Raw genomic sequence first — 14,680 nt, 5'->3', positions numbered from 1 at the left:
AAGATTCCCCTGCCTGCTTAAGTAACGCTTGCGAGGATGTTTTGATAGCTTGTTTTTATCACAATGACTGAAGAAAATATGATTTAATTTGAATGTGTACTGTCAATAACTGCATTGGACTGTTACTGTTGTTGAAAATGTGAACTTTAACGGAAAGAACCAGATTGGGCGACCTGTATACACTCCCTCAATAGATGGACGAACTGTCAGGATTTCCTTCCGTACCAGTTAAGTGGTATGACATCCATACATGCCAGATTAAGTAACCAAGCGTGTATAGTAAAGAGAAACTAAGAATGTATACACATCTTGTATGTACTCACACTTGACACATAACTACTCTATGCTTTCTCTCCTCAATTCTATGAATGCACTTATGAAAACTGTAGAACAGCAACGGCACACAGTTTCCTTTATGTTTGGTCTCCGGTCGTTGGCTAACTGATAAAAAGTAATCTTATATATGCGCAGATACATGAAAATAACTTGTTCCCTAGTTGTTGTGATTAAGTGGGTGAACACGATACATTTTTAGACACACACCCAAACCATAATCCATACCAACAAAGACAGGAGTTTATTTCACTAAGTGATATAAAGTGTACGTTGAAAAAGCCAGCCTCTTTAGGATCATTTAGACTGTACCTCTCGTTTTATTGTGTTTAACTACAGCTGTCGTCTGTGTTTTTGTTTGGCAATGGCAGCAGGAATGTGTTAAAATATCAAATTTGAAGACTGTACTCTATCGATCGTGGCACTGAGCAACACAACAAGATGACATTTTAAACATGGAGCCGAATCTGTGCTTGTTTGTTTTGGCCGCCTCCAGTTTTCCCTTTGTTTGCCTCCAGCTAACGGCGTGACGTCATAGTGACGTCGGCCCTAAAGGGGTCTATAGAGAATAACACAGAGATCATGTAGCATACGTGTAATTCTGTGATGAAGAGCACAGTTAAAGCATCACAGGGTGGTTTGCTAAAAACCAATATGTGACCGTTCATCAAGCTGAGAGACGAATCTTTTATTTCAGTCTACGCATGAGAGCAATCATGTTGAATAAGTGTCGCAGATGACTAGAACCCCTAGAATCTTGTGAAGACTTGCAGTGTGTATAAATCCTCAAGACGGCTACTTCCCTCTGCTTACAGAGCCTGGCATACCAAAATAACGCCACACTTCAAAGACTTACGCGAGCAAAACTAGATATTTTTATGTTTAGAGTGCCATATGTATTAAACTCCGTCATATCAACAGATGTAGACATTTGTGCCCACCAAGGTTCAAACTTATATTATACATTACTAAAATACTAAATAGTATAAATTTAGTTATAACCACATGCAAAACAATCCATCCTTCACGTTTTGCATAGTGTTGCGCATGCTTGTCAGGTGCCTGATACAGCTAGACGAACAGAAACATTCCTCGGATCAGGTGTGGCGTGTTCAAAGACGTTACAAGAACAGGGCTTTGCGAAAAGTGTTGCAATAGGACATTTGCTTAATGAGAAAATCAAGTGTAACTTTGCCACCCTATATTTATTTACACAAAAGGTCCAAGGTATCATATGCCGTTCCGAGGCCTGCAGTTTAACATAATTGGCAGGATATTAACTATTAATGTGTCAGCCGAAATGAAACTGAAACAGAGATGTCATCACCTCTGAACCAGTTCAACATCAGCTGAGAGGAGCTCGGTATCCGCCAGTAACATCACACAGACGCGTCTACGAACCTGACAGATGCTCGACCAAAACAACACGTGTCAGGATCGGCTTGAGCTTTAATAACAACCGATGCGAGAAGTGCAACATTGGAAACGACACCTGTTTTGTCCCATGAACTGAAACAAAGAGGAGAGCCATGTGTGGGACGCTTTGTTTCTGCGTGACTGACAACCGAGCCATTGTGCCAAACTGTTCATAATAAAGAATAATTTTACATTAATGAAACTCGATGTGTAGTTTGCCCAGATTAACGCAACATGCAAGGCAGTAGCATTTACAAAGCACAATGCTAACCCTTCTGGCACCTTTAGAAAAGCCTTTGCACATCAGCGAGACAGCACAGATATCTGAACATGTTCTTTGGTCCGTTGTCTTGTTTTAACGTAAAGAAATAGATGGTTGTAAACATGACAGCGGCGCTTGGGCTCAGCAGGTGATCCGGACTATAGGAGTGAGTGGAGGCAGATATCGCTCAATCTCTGCTGTATTGTAGGCCGCGGTTAGTGCCGACACGATTTGAATAGAGACGCGCAGTTTACTCACCTCGCCTTGTTACATTTCACGTCGCCATGATCCTTGGAGCTGTTCTCTTGTACTCCTTTCAGGAGACAGCACCCATTTCTCAATCTAACGATTTCTTTTCCGGAGTATGTACACGGACAGCGCTTGCGCTTCCTGTTTTGGCGTCATGTGTCAGGTTTGACCAATCACAGATATGTTTCGGAGAGCACAGCCAGTCAGAGAGCGAGATGATAAACCTTGTCGTGATCGACACGGAATGTGGCCAATAAAAAATGCGCGTCAAAAAGCGCTTTAAATACCTATTTTTTTAGAATTTAAATAAATTCGTTTTTTTATATAATAAAATTTTATACATTTTTAAAGATATTAGTTAAGAATTGTCCGGCACTAAAATTAGAGTATAATAAGATTAGCTTAAATATTTACACTATGCACACATTTTATTTACAAAACCAGATTTTTCAAAATTCCAGTAGGACAGTAAGTGAAAGAGACAGAAAGAAAATGTTAAGCATTAAAGGGATACAGTTCACCCAAAAATGAAAAGTATGTCATCGTTTACTCACTCTCAAGTTGTTCCAAACTTGTAAATTCACAACACAACGTAACGTAACATAACAACATAAAATGTATTACTTAATTTGATGAATGTGTCCGAACACAGACTTAATCAGACAGCAGCTAACTCTGATTTTAACAGGCGCTCAAAGTCGAACAGACAGCGGCACTAAGCTCAAAGCGCAGCTGAGCCCAGGACTCTGATAGTGGTTGACTACATAATCAGAAACATTAGTAGCAGGGATACAACTACGTGCTGCCTTCCATAAGCAACAACTTCTGATGTAAACAGGGAACTTCAGAACATTCTGATGAAACATAAGACTGCAAATCGACTCATCATTCATGTGGGGAAAAATGATATTCATACAGAACAGTCAGAACTTCTTAAGAAGGATTTCAATGAACTCTTTGAAACACTAAAAAGACTGAATGTTCAAACATTCATCAGTGGACTAATCCCAGCAAGAGGAACAAACAGGTTTTCACGTTTGCTTGGGCTTAATACATGGCTGCAAAAAAACCTGCAATATAAAAGGAGTGAACTTCATTGACAACTTCAATATTTTCTGGAGTCAGAGGCAACTGTTTCAACAAAATGGCCACCAGCCAAACAAACTGGGTTCAAGAGTGCTTAAGGACAATATCTTCTTCTCCCTCAGTCGTCCTTCTGCCAATCCACTCAACCGGAATGGCAAACACACACACACGAACACAGTGTGAATGACCACATGTCTTCACCTCAGCACCTGGTTGGACATGCGGCTGACACGTCACACAATGATAACACCACTCAGTTCATGGACACCATCTCAGCTGAGCCCTGCCCACCGAGCTCAACACAGACAGACTGTGACATATTAGAACTGCTCCAAGATTCAGCACCCAAGGAGGACTTCCTGGAAAACAGCCAGGGAAACCAGGACAGCGTATTACAGCCTCTGATAACACCAGAGATACAGCCCCTCTCACCAGACACGTTATCTCTCTCCCCAGCATCTCCACTTCTGTGCTTCTCAGAGAAAATGGAAAAACTGGTGTATGCTGGAACCAAACTTGCTGGAAGCCCCCAAATATCGACCAAAAAACGACAAGCCCCACGGCCACCAAAGCCTGCAGGCCCAGCTCGCCTTCGCCCTCCTCCTGTGAGAGCTCTTCGGCCTCTACCACAACGCAAGGGCCCACACCCTCCTCCATCTCCTCGAGATCAACCAAAAACAACTAATACCAGCTCTAAGTGATATGTGTCGGGTCCCCGCTATGATAACAGTAACTTTATCAAATGTTTACAGAACAAGCGGGAATCCGGTGTGCCTGTATCTTTTTCTATTGCTGTGCTATCACACGACAGAAAGTCTAAGGCCTTCAATAGTCGTAGATCAAACCAGACTAATCTGGTGCCCATTGCACGTCAAACCAAGATTGCTATGGGGGCAAAAAGCAAGACTGTTAAGTTAGCACTTTTAAACATCTGCTCACTTAAAAACAAATCACTTCTAGTCAACGATTAATAACCACATACAACCTGGATTTTATGTTTCTAAATGAAACCTGGCTAGAAGACAGCTGCAGTGCAACAGTCCTCAATGAAGCATCCCCTCCTAACTTTACTTTTATGAGTGTCTGCACATCAGTAAGGAGAGGTGGGGGAGTAGCTGCTCTTTTTAAAGATGTCTATCAATGTAAGCAAATATCATTTGGAAATTACACGTCTTTTGAATATCTGGGTATTGTGTTAAAAGGTGCTCCTCGCATTTTACTAATCACTATTTACAGGCCTCCAAAATACTCTTCATCCTTTGCTGAGGACTTTACAGAACTGTTATCAACAATTTCCTCAGAGTTTGACTGTTTCTCTTTTGCCGGAGATTTTAACATTCACATAGATAATGCAGAAAACAATATGGCAAAAGAAATCAAAACTGTTTTAAAAACATTTGACCTGACTCAGCATGTACATGGACCCACACACAATCGTGGACACACTCTAGATTTACTTATCAGTAAGGGTCTAAACATTCCATCTATTGTTATTAAGGATGTAGCACTATCTGATCATTTCTGTATTTTCTTTGATATATTGATCTCCCCTGCCATTGAAGTTAGATCTGTGTCTGTCAAGAAGAGATGCTTAAATGAGAACACCAGTGTACTATTTATGAAGGCCATATCTTTAACACCAAGCATATCTGCTGACTCTGTTGATGCTCTCCTTGATTCCTTTAACTCGAAGGTTAAAAGTGTAATTGATGATATTGCCCCTGTGAAAGTCAGGAAGAGTGGTAGTCAAAAAGCACCTTGGAGAAACTCAACAGCGGTGCAAAATATGAAAAGACAATGCAGAAAAGCAGAGCGCTTGTGGCAGAAGACAAAACTTGTAGTCCATTATAGCATCTACAAAGACACCATCCATGCTTTCAATATGGAACTAGGCAAAGCTAGGCAGACTTTCTTATCAAATATTATAAACAGCAACTTAAACAACACCCGGACTCTTTTCGCTACTGTAGACAGACTGACAAACCCCCCAAGCCAGATTCCCAGTGAAATGCTCTCAGACAGTAAGTGCAGTGAGTTTGCTTCTTTCTTCTCTGATAAAATCAATAATATTAGAAAGGTGATCAGCACATCCTTAAGTAGCGCTGGGGTCAGGCAGATCACACCACAACCTGAGAAAGTAGTTACAATGTCTGATTTTAAAGAAATTGATGGCAAAAATTTGGAAGAAACCGTTCAACACCTTAAAACATCAACCTGCGCCCTTGACGCACTTCCCACATCTTTTTTCAAAAGTGTGTTAAACTGTTTAGAAGCAGATCTCCTAGATGTGGTAAATGCCTCACTTCTCTCTGGAAGTTTCCCAAACTCCCTGAAAACTGCTGTGGTCAAACCCCTCCTGAAAAAGAGCAATCTGGATAAGACCATATTAAACAACTATAGACCGATCTCAAATCTTCCCTTCATAGGTAAGATCATTGAAAAAGTTGTCTTCAACCAGCTGAACAAATTCTTAAGCTCAAACGGTTACTTTGACAATTTTCAATCTGGGTTCCGCCCACATCACAGCACAGAGACAGCGCTCATTAAGAAAGTAAACAACATTCGCTTAAGTACTGATTCAGGCAAATTATCTGTGCTGGTCCTACTCGACCTCAGTACTGCATTTGACACGGTCGATCACAACATACTTATAGACAGGCTGGAAAACTGGGTGGGGCTTTCTGGGATAGTCCTAAAACGGTTCATGTCATACCTAGAAGCAAGAGGTTATTAGGTGAGTATAGGTGACCATAAGTCTGAGTGGACATCCATGACATGCGGAGTCCCCCAAGGCTCAATTCTTGCGCCTCTCCTATTCAACCTGTACATGCTCCCAATGAGCCAAATAATGAGAAATAACCAAATTGCTTACCACAGCTATGCAGACGACACACAGATATACTTAGCCCTATCGCCTAACGATTACAGCCCCATTGACTCCCTGCTCAAATGCATTGATGAAATAAATAGTTGGATGTGCCAAAACTTTCTTCAGTTAAACAAAGGCAAAACTGAAGTCATTGCGTTTGGAAAGAAAGATGAACTTGTACCTTTGCTTTGAAGGACAAACAACAAAAAATCAAGTCAGGAATCTCGGTGTGTCTCTAGAGTCAGACCTTAGCTTCAGTAGTCATGTCAAAGCAATAACTAAATCAGCATACTATCATCTGAAAAATATTGCAAGAATTAGATGCTTTGTTTCCAGTCAAGACTTAGAGAAACTAGTGCATGCTTTCATCACCAGCAGGGTGGATTATTGTAATGGACTCCTTACTGGCCTCCCCAAAAAGACCATAAGACAGATGCAGCTCATACAGAACGCTGCGGCAAGGATTCTGAGCAGAACCAGAAAATATGATCATATCACACCAGTCCTCAGGTCTTTACACTGGCTACCAGTTACATATAGGATAGATTTTAAAGTTTTATTACTGGTATATAAATCGTTCAATGGCCTAGGACCTCAATACATTGCAGATATGCTCATTGAATACAGACCCAAAAGAACACACATGTCATTAGGATAGCATCAGCTAGAAATACCAAGGGTTCTCTCCAAGCAAGGAGAGTCTGCATTTAGCTATTATGCCAGCAGCAGCTGGAACCAGCTTCCAGAAGAGATCAGATGTGCTCCCACAGTAGCCACATTCAAATCCAGACTCAAAACACATCTGTTTAACTTTAGTTACTTTGTATAAGCACCTATTGTACTATTGCTCTTTGTACGCTTATTGCTCCCTGAACTCTATGTAAGTCGCTTTGGATAAAAGCGTCTGCTAAATGATTAAATGTAAAATGTAAATGTAAGTCTGAAATCCAGTTAGAATTTTTTCAATTTCAATTCATGCCTCAGTGTGTTGAGAAAGCCATTTCTGCACCATCATAAGGGGCCATTCATATGTTGTCTGTGTTAAATTTAACACAGAAGAGGAATAACAAGCTTATAAATTTTAAGTAACAATAAAAATGAAATAAAAATGTCTTGAGGCCTCTTCCTGTTATTTGCTGACTTCCTGGCACATTGTACCCGAGAGATTTATCCTAATTTGAATACACGAGTCCGATTTTTACTATTCCCACATTCCCGCCAGCATGTCCCAAGCCAGATGCTCAAGTAAAATGCAAATAATTAAATGTTAAGTTTAGTCTTCAGTTTAGAGCAGAGGTCTTCAACAAAGAGGTACCTGGAAGGGGGGGTGTAAAATTATTGTACTCTGTACTTTATTTATGATTATTTTAATGGGGTTTGCAATGTAAGCATAATAACAAGGTACAGTAAATAAATTGACAAGAGACACATATTATTATTATTATTATTATAGGCCAGACTCTTTTTATACTATATGTAACAGAGGGTTCCTGCTCCATCTCTCTACCTAGTTTTAAAGATAAGGCAAAAAGTTTCCCAAACACAAATAAGACTTCAAGGCAATCACACGTTTTAGAAGGCAGGAGAAAATTATTACAGAGTAAGGTTACTGTTATGGTATTTCAATTTGAACAAGAGTTCATATATAGGAAGAACCAACTAACAATGATCTAAAAAATACTATTGTTTTCTTGCAATGTTACACATCACACAATACATTCACATCTATTTGTGTAATACATAAAAAGCCATTCACTGCAAACCAATCATGTGTCTGAATGGAAACAGCTCATCTGGAGCTAAAAATCTCATAAGCCTCCACAGTGTTCTTAAAGCTTTTGTACACAAATAAGAATTTGCCAGCCTCACTAAGCAGATTATCATTAATTCACAGCAAAACTGTTCCAATTAAAATTTCAGCAGCAGGTGTTGTAACAAAGCACTACAGCACGTATAGAGGAACTTTCAAGAACACTGTGCACACAAAGCTCATACAAATATGCTCAAAATAAACAGAGAGTCCTGCCGAGAGACCTAATCACATTAACTATAGGCATCCTGGCAGCATTCAGAGGTCAGAAGCTCATGATGAGGTCACGTTCTTGCACACTGGTCAGGAAAGACTTCCCAAAAACAAAGGAGTGAAGACCTCCCCGCAGCTTCTCCGCCATTGCCATGATGATGTTTAAGTCCCCCTCCACGGTTAAGTCCAAATCAGTTTTCAGATTGCGTAGAGATCTGAACGTTTTTTTCCCCTTCTGCCTATAATCAATAAATAACACCGTGATAAGCACATCTGACATAATGATACTATAAAAGCACAAATCTTTGAAGTGAAAACAATCTTTGTCGTAAAATTGACTTAAGAGGACCATCATTTCAAATAGCTGCTGTGGCCAAGTAAATTCTAAATGTTAAAAGAGCAAAGTAAATGTTTGTAAAAATCTGTTTAAAAAAACAAAACAGAGTAGCAAGTTCTTTCAGAATTTTTGCAAATTAACTCTTCATCTACTTTGCATGTTTGTGGACTGTACTGTATGTAAAGTGCATGGGTGTGTGTATCCTAAATATATCTCTGGTGGAAGATAACAAGCTCAAAATTGCTGCACATACGTCTCATCCTCAATATATCTGAGCAGTGTCAGGGCCTTCCTGTGTAGCAAAAGAAGGAAGTGGGACAAGTACACACTCCGCAGAGACAGACCGGGTTTTAACAGGAACACCTAGGCAACGACACACACACACACATACGTTATCAAGGCCATAGCAGGGAATGCTGGTATAAAGCTCCCAAGTATTCCAGGGAATTTTTAAAGAGAGTAGTGCAGACTCACCTCATCTATGAATGACTTCACGAGAGTATCTCTGTGCATTACGTCCTGAAATATATTCCTTAGAAAAGCAAGAGACATGCAATTAATACATTCAGATGGTTAAAAATCATCTCACAGCTTAAGAGACATTCAAAAAATCTAAATGAAGTTGACTATTTGACATATAAAGGTGACTAATGTATGTTGTTTTTGTACATGTACAACGCCAGTTGAGTCAGTGATACAGTGATCAGGTTAAATGAAATGTGAAACATCTCTGTCCCACCTCTCACAACTTTGTGAACTTTTAATGGAAAAATTCTCAGCCGAACTGTCATTGACATTCTTTGAAAACAAATCAATGATGCAGCACTTTGTTGGCCACAGCAGTGAACCATGACATTAGCAGAGAGTGGAGAGTTTTTACAATTTCAAGGCCAAACATCAACACACACAGAACATATCAAAGCAAATGTTAGGATTCAAAGGACTAAGATCAAAAGACTTTACTGTTTTCCCTACCTTTTATTGATTCATATCACTCTCTGGAACACTTGATTTTGATTGGCCAATCGACATCATTCTAGAGCCCAACTAGTTTATATAATGATCACTATGGCAACTGGAATCCCACATACTGCAGATGTGCGAGTTTTATGTCTCGAATATTAATCTATAATCTCTTTTTTATTACATAATACAATTATTTCATGTTTATGCTTATATTTTACGGAAGAAAAAAGCTACTCGAGGCTGTGAAATATAGTCATTTTAGTGTTTTGATGCAGTACACTTGTGTCCCCCAACGCCAGCAAAATGATTATTATTACACCACGTTATGACTTTAATAAAAACCTTCTGAATTTATGAGACCCTTTGGTTTTTGCGTCCAAGTTTATTTTACCTAATGACCGACTAACTTTTCATTATGTTTGAAAAAATATGATGTCTTGGGACAAAATACCACAAGAATTTTCTATCCTGCCAGTAATAACAGAGACAATCATGAGCTTCATCTAAAGATAGGATTAAGAGTTCAAAGGTCATACAGGTCTGGGGTGAAGGAGTCCTGGGAGTTGATGAGGTTGTCTGGACTGATGTCATCCTCGCTGGCGGCCCTCCAGAGTGCACTGAGCTCCGAGCGCATGTAGCGTCGCTGATTGTACATGTGCTCGTGGCAGGGGGGCATCTGCTTCACCGTGTTAATGTCCACATCGATGTGGGTGGTGGGGTAGGGGGAATAGAGCACCTGCCGGTATGGCAACACAAAACTCCCTGTGGAGTCCTGGGAAGAGAAAACAGAGACTTTTTTTATTTCTAATGCGTAGGACGAAAGAAGAAATATCAAAATGTCAAGTGGCACATGACTGGCCAAGCAAATCGTATATACTAGAGGGAAAACACAGAAATCTCTATATAATACCCGATTTGTCAACATCAAAGATGCTGAAAGCAACGTTTTATAAGATGAAAGCTTATTAAATAGATGAATTGTGCACATATTTACATTTTCAGTGCCTCAGCTGTGTTGTGTGTGACAGAGCTTGTAGTCAACTAATGTGAAGCTAATGACTCGTCCTTTGGGACTGTGAAAATTAATGACAGCTGTGTAAAAACTAAAGCAGGTGTATTCACTTATGGTTATCCACTAGTACCTTGTTCAGGTCACATAATGTGCGAGATGCCATAACAATAACAGGTGCATTCGAAAAAAACACAAAACTACTGTTCAGCAAAGTAAACCACCTGCAGCCATATTTGCCCCAAAAAACCTTAATGATTATAAGCCATAAGGAATCACAAAATAAAGTGCAAATGAAAAGTAGTTATGCGTGTCCCACAGAGGGATGCTGGAGATACCTTGAGGAGACCCTGCACAAAAAGGCCAGTGTTGTATTTAAACAAGCCGTCCGGGTGACACAGTCGAGAACACTTTCTCTCCGCAGGGGTGAGGAACAAACACAGCGTGAGCACAATCTAGCAAAGGAAATAACGAAATTGAAAGCACACTAAGGCTTAGGTGTGAATGTCAGCCTTGTGAATGCAGTAATGTTTACCTTATTGACTTTCTCAGGATTGCTGCCAACCACCATGGAACAGCCGCAGGTCTGAAGATGAGAGCTGATAGCCCTAAAGACAGAGAGCTATCACAACCTGTCTGGATAACTTAACACCAAACAATATAATAGATTGATGGCATGAAGATAATTCAGATCATTGGCTATTTAAACACATGCCATATGTCTCACTTGTGCAAAAAGTCTTCGTGACAGCTGTCCCCGATATCATCATCATTGAGCACAGTGTCCTTTATCTGTAATGAGGAAAACTATGTTTTTATGTGGGTAAGTGAGAAAGAGAGACACTAGTCTTTTAAAACGGTCAAAAAAGAGCAAATCCAACTGTTACAGGAAAGAAACAACTATCCAGAATAACACCGTTAGAAATGAAACACTATTTATCAGTCTTTTGTTTATCTCATGTATATTTGATCTTCATTTTTAGCCACTGTTTTTCATTGTTGTGTTATTTCCATGTGGGTGCACAACCACACCAATAAATAACTTTGAAATTGAATCTATGGTACAGTTACTGTGCACGTTATGACATGTACAGTTGTCACACTTCTGGAGGAGCATCAGATTGGGTTTGAGTCTGGCTCTTTCTCTCACCAATAATCTCCTAAACTGTGAATTAAACATGGCCATAAACCCCCAAAACACATAAACACCTACATCCACCTCCTCGGGTACACTGTGTTTCTTCATGGAGGTGAGAAGCTCCATTATGGGAACGATCTCAGATGACAACACAGAGATGATGTTGTAACCCTACGAGAAAAACAAAACGCAAGAAGGCATTACAAAGTGAACGGAAAACTGTTAGATACCAAGTAAAAGACACCCAACCGAACAGGCAGGACCTTTTGCATGCAGATGCGTCCCTTGCGGATGATGTGTTTGAGTCTTTCCACACACACACTGTGAAGAGGCAGATAGAAGCTTAGCTCTGACTGCGGTAAAATGATTGACAGAGCACAAGTGTTCTTTTCCCCTTTAAGTTCTCCATCGAAGATGAGCGATATGATGATGACTCCCTTTTCTGCCAGAACGAAAAACTTCACGTCCACCGCACCGCTCTCAGCGCTCCGCAGAATCTCCCCATTGAGAGTGTGATTGGCTAAAAACGTGACCTCTCCGTCACAAAGCAGCGACAATCCCTGACCTCTCGGGGCCCAGATGTGCCGTACGCGGGGTCCCAGGATGTTGTCCCAGTAGGCGAAGGTGGCGGCCAGCACGGGACACCAATCATCGACCAGCACCTCAGTCTTGGCCACAGCGGGAGATTGCGGAGGACAGGCTGCAGACATTGTGCCCACACACACCTGTACTGTCACAACACTGTCAGTCTCTCGGGATCTCAGAGGTATGAGGCAGATTGCGACATCCTCTGCTGTTGCGCCACACGCGCGTGCAATCCACTTAAGAAGAAAACAATAGAGGAACAGAAAGGAGAAGAGGAGACATGTAACGTTAAGCCAGTCCACAAACATGGATTAGAACTGCTTTGATTTGTTTAATCGGGTTATTATTTGTTTTCTTTAGTATTTTAATTGAAATTATTTAAATTAAAGGGCTATCGTACAGTGAAGCTGCCTCTTAAAATGCTTAAACCACGGTAGAAAAAAAATGATGTAATTGTACCGAGGCCATCGTAAATTTGTGGCTGCTTTGGTTTTGCTACGAATTAAATTACGGTTATTACGGTTAAACCGTGGTTTTATTCGATTATAAAACACACCGCGCTAATGCCAGTCATTATACACCGTCTTCTTCCACTAACACATTTGTCTTAAAGACGCAAAAGGCGTGTTGTCATTGCCAGCATGAGGCATATTAAGATTATTACCTGTTTTAGGTCAAAACAACAAGGCGCAGCGTCGACTCTGGAGCCTTTTCCTGTTCCTCTTCTCCGCTGTCATTACAGGGACGCGCAAAAGCGCGCTGCTGGCGCTCGCGTCTAAACAGCGCCCTCTAGCGGAGGACAGACTGAGAGGAAATTCAATCACCGTTTTGTTAAACTATCACTTTTTGGGGTGAATTCTAGTAAGAAAATGTGCGGTGCCGTCGACTCCATGGTAGATATCAAAGCCGCGGGCCTCTGAAGCGAAACGTCTCGTCGGTCTGTCCGCGCCGTGCTGCGTTAAAGGGACAGTCCACCTAATAATGAAAATCCTCGTCGTTTAATCACCCTCCCAAGTTTCAAACCTGAATACATTTGTTCTGATGAACACCTAGAAATATATTCCTGGGACATCGCTGACTACCATAGCAGGAAAAAACATTGTATCCTTGGTTCCGTTCAACTCAAAATGAGATATTTGGAAGAATTTAAGTCAGCAGACGATCTAGGGCACCTTTGACTAGCATTAAATTTGTCCTACTATGGTAGTCAGTGATGGCAAAGATAAACCGAAGACAGTTTGTTTCCCATCTTACACTAGAATTGAGTGGAATTATGGCTTTATTTTAGTGGAATTATGGCTTTATTCCCAAATGTACCATGAACGCCTTGTCAGCTATAAACTTTAGATCATTCTGAATGACACACAATCCTTCTGCCTCTTTGTATGTAAGACACATCATCCAGCCTTACTGAACTGGTTCATTGATCGCAATTTTGTGGCTAAATACACCTCTTGACCCAAGCCACCTCAAACCACAGTTGACGGCCGATATATATCGTGCACTCGCTATTCCATTACAATGCCACAAACCTTGTTGACTTATTGTGATGGCGAGAAAGAGACAGGGAGAGCAAAAGAGGCAGAGAAAGGCATTTCAAGTTGTCATGGCAACAATAGTGTGAAGCAGCGTTAGCGACAATTTTAGGCGGCGCCTAGCAACCGTATCCTTCCGTGCAAAGGCCAGGTTACAAGGCAGCGCAGGAAAGAAATCACTTGTGTGAGGGCTGTTGCCTCCTGCCTCACTATACAGAAAGCTGAGAAATACAGATTATTTGCTGTTCAGGACAGACAAGCGTGTAGGTTATTACCATTGCGGCTGGATGGGGCTGTATAAACGCCTCTATTCATAACCCTCACTGATTAGACATTGCTGTGCTCATTACGTCTGCATGAGTGATTTTCCTCCACCCTGTCTCTCATCCCATAATCCCATGGTGTGGAAGAGAGGAGATGCACGTCCGCACCCCCAGCCAAGCGCAGAAGAAGGGTAATGGGTTATTTTACCTAAATAATTGTCCTTCTAATGCCACGGGTCGGAGGAGGTTATCAATCCAACGTGAGCATGCCCAAACTAAATCGAGCTTTTCTTCACTGCCAAAAAGTGAGTCTGGGACGTCGGAACGGAAGGACAAACCTGGCAAAAGCGCCACAGAGATGTTCCTCAGGGGATGGTTGCTTTGTGCGGTGGTGTAACTGAAGCCGCCGAAGACATAAGAGAAGCTCAAAGATTTATGACCGGTGTTCAGCTGGAGACACGTTGTTCAGCTCATCAAAGCGTTTTTGTTTTTTCTTGTGCTTATTTGTCAGGCAGATAGGCATCGCTGACAGGGCTCTGTCTGAAGATTCCCTGCCTTCTGCTCAGCTTCATTCAGAGTTTAAGGATGGGGGGAAGTGAAGCACACCTG

At 41.1% G+C, this 14,680-nt stretch overlaps 2 protein-coding genes across 6 annotated transcripts in view; both read right to left on the bottom strand.

Annotated features, from left to right (window-relative positions):
- The window catches only part of kiaa1109 (KIAA1109), a 53,898-nt gene extending 51,502 nt beyond the window's left edge, over nucleotides 1-2,396 (bottom strand). For all 5 annotated transcript variants that reach the window (XM_079472429.1, XM_079472433.1, XM_079472431.1 and 2 more), the window contains exon 1: nucleotides 2,270-2,396. The gene's annotated coding sequence lies outside the window, so the exon portion shown is untranslated. The remainder of the gene's footprint in view (nucleotides 1-2,269) is intronic.
- A 5,094-nt stretch (nucleotides 2,397-7,490) lies between these two features.
- c9orf72 (C9orf72-SMCR8 complex subunit) lies at nucleotides 7,491-13,239 on the bottom strand. Its single transcript, XM_079472352.1, has 10 exons — nucleotides 12,938-13,239; nucleotides 11,952-12,509; nucleotides 11,764-11,859; nucleotides 11,278-11,342; nucleotides 11,086-11,158; nucleotides 10,889-11,005; nucleotides 10,078-10,313; nucleotides 9,050-9,107; nucleotides 8,829-8,938; nucleotides 7,491-8,477 (listed from the first exon to the last, which is right to left on the bottom strand). The coding sequence occupies exons 2-10, from the start codon at nucleotides 12,396-12,398 to the stop codon at nucleotides 8,291-8,293; spliced, it is 1,389 nt and encodes a 462-aa protein (XP_079328478.1). The 5' UTR covers nucleotides 12,399-12,509; nucleotides 12,938-13,239; the 3' UTR covers nucleotides 7,491-8,290.
- Between the last annotated feature and the right edge of the window lie 1,441 nt (nucleotides 13,240-14,680).

Source organism: Barbatula barbatula, assembly GCF_947034865.1.
Source record: "Barbatula barbatula genome assembly, chromosome: 14".
Classification (NCBI taxonomy): Eukaryota; Metazoa; Chordata; class Actinopteri; order Cypriniformes; family Nemacheilidae; genus Barbatula; species Barbatula barbatula.
The sequence above is the reverse complement of the archived record's forward strand: the minus strand, read 5'-3'. Positions and strand labels throughout refer to the sequence as shown.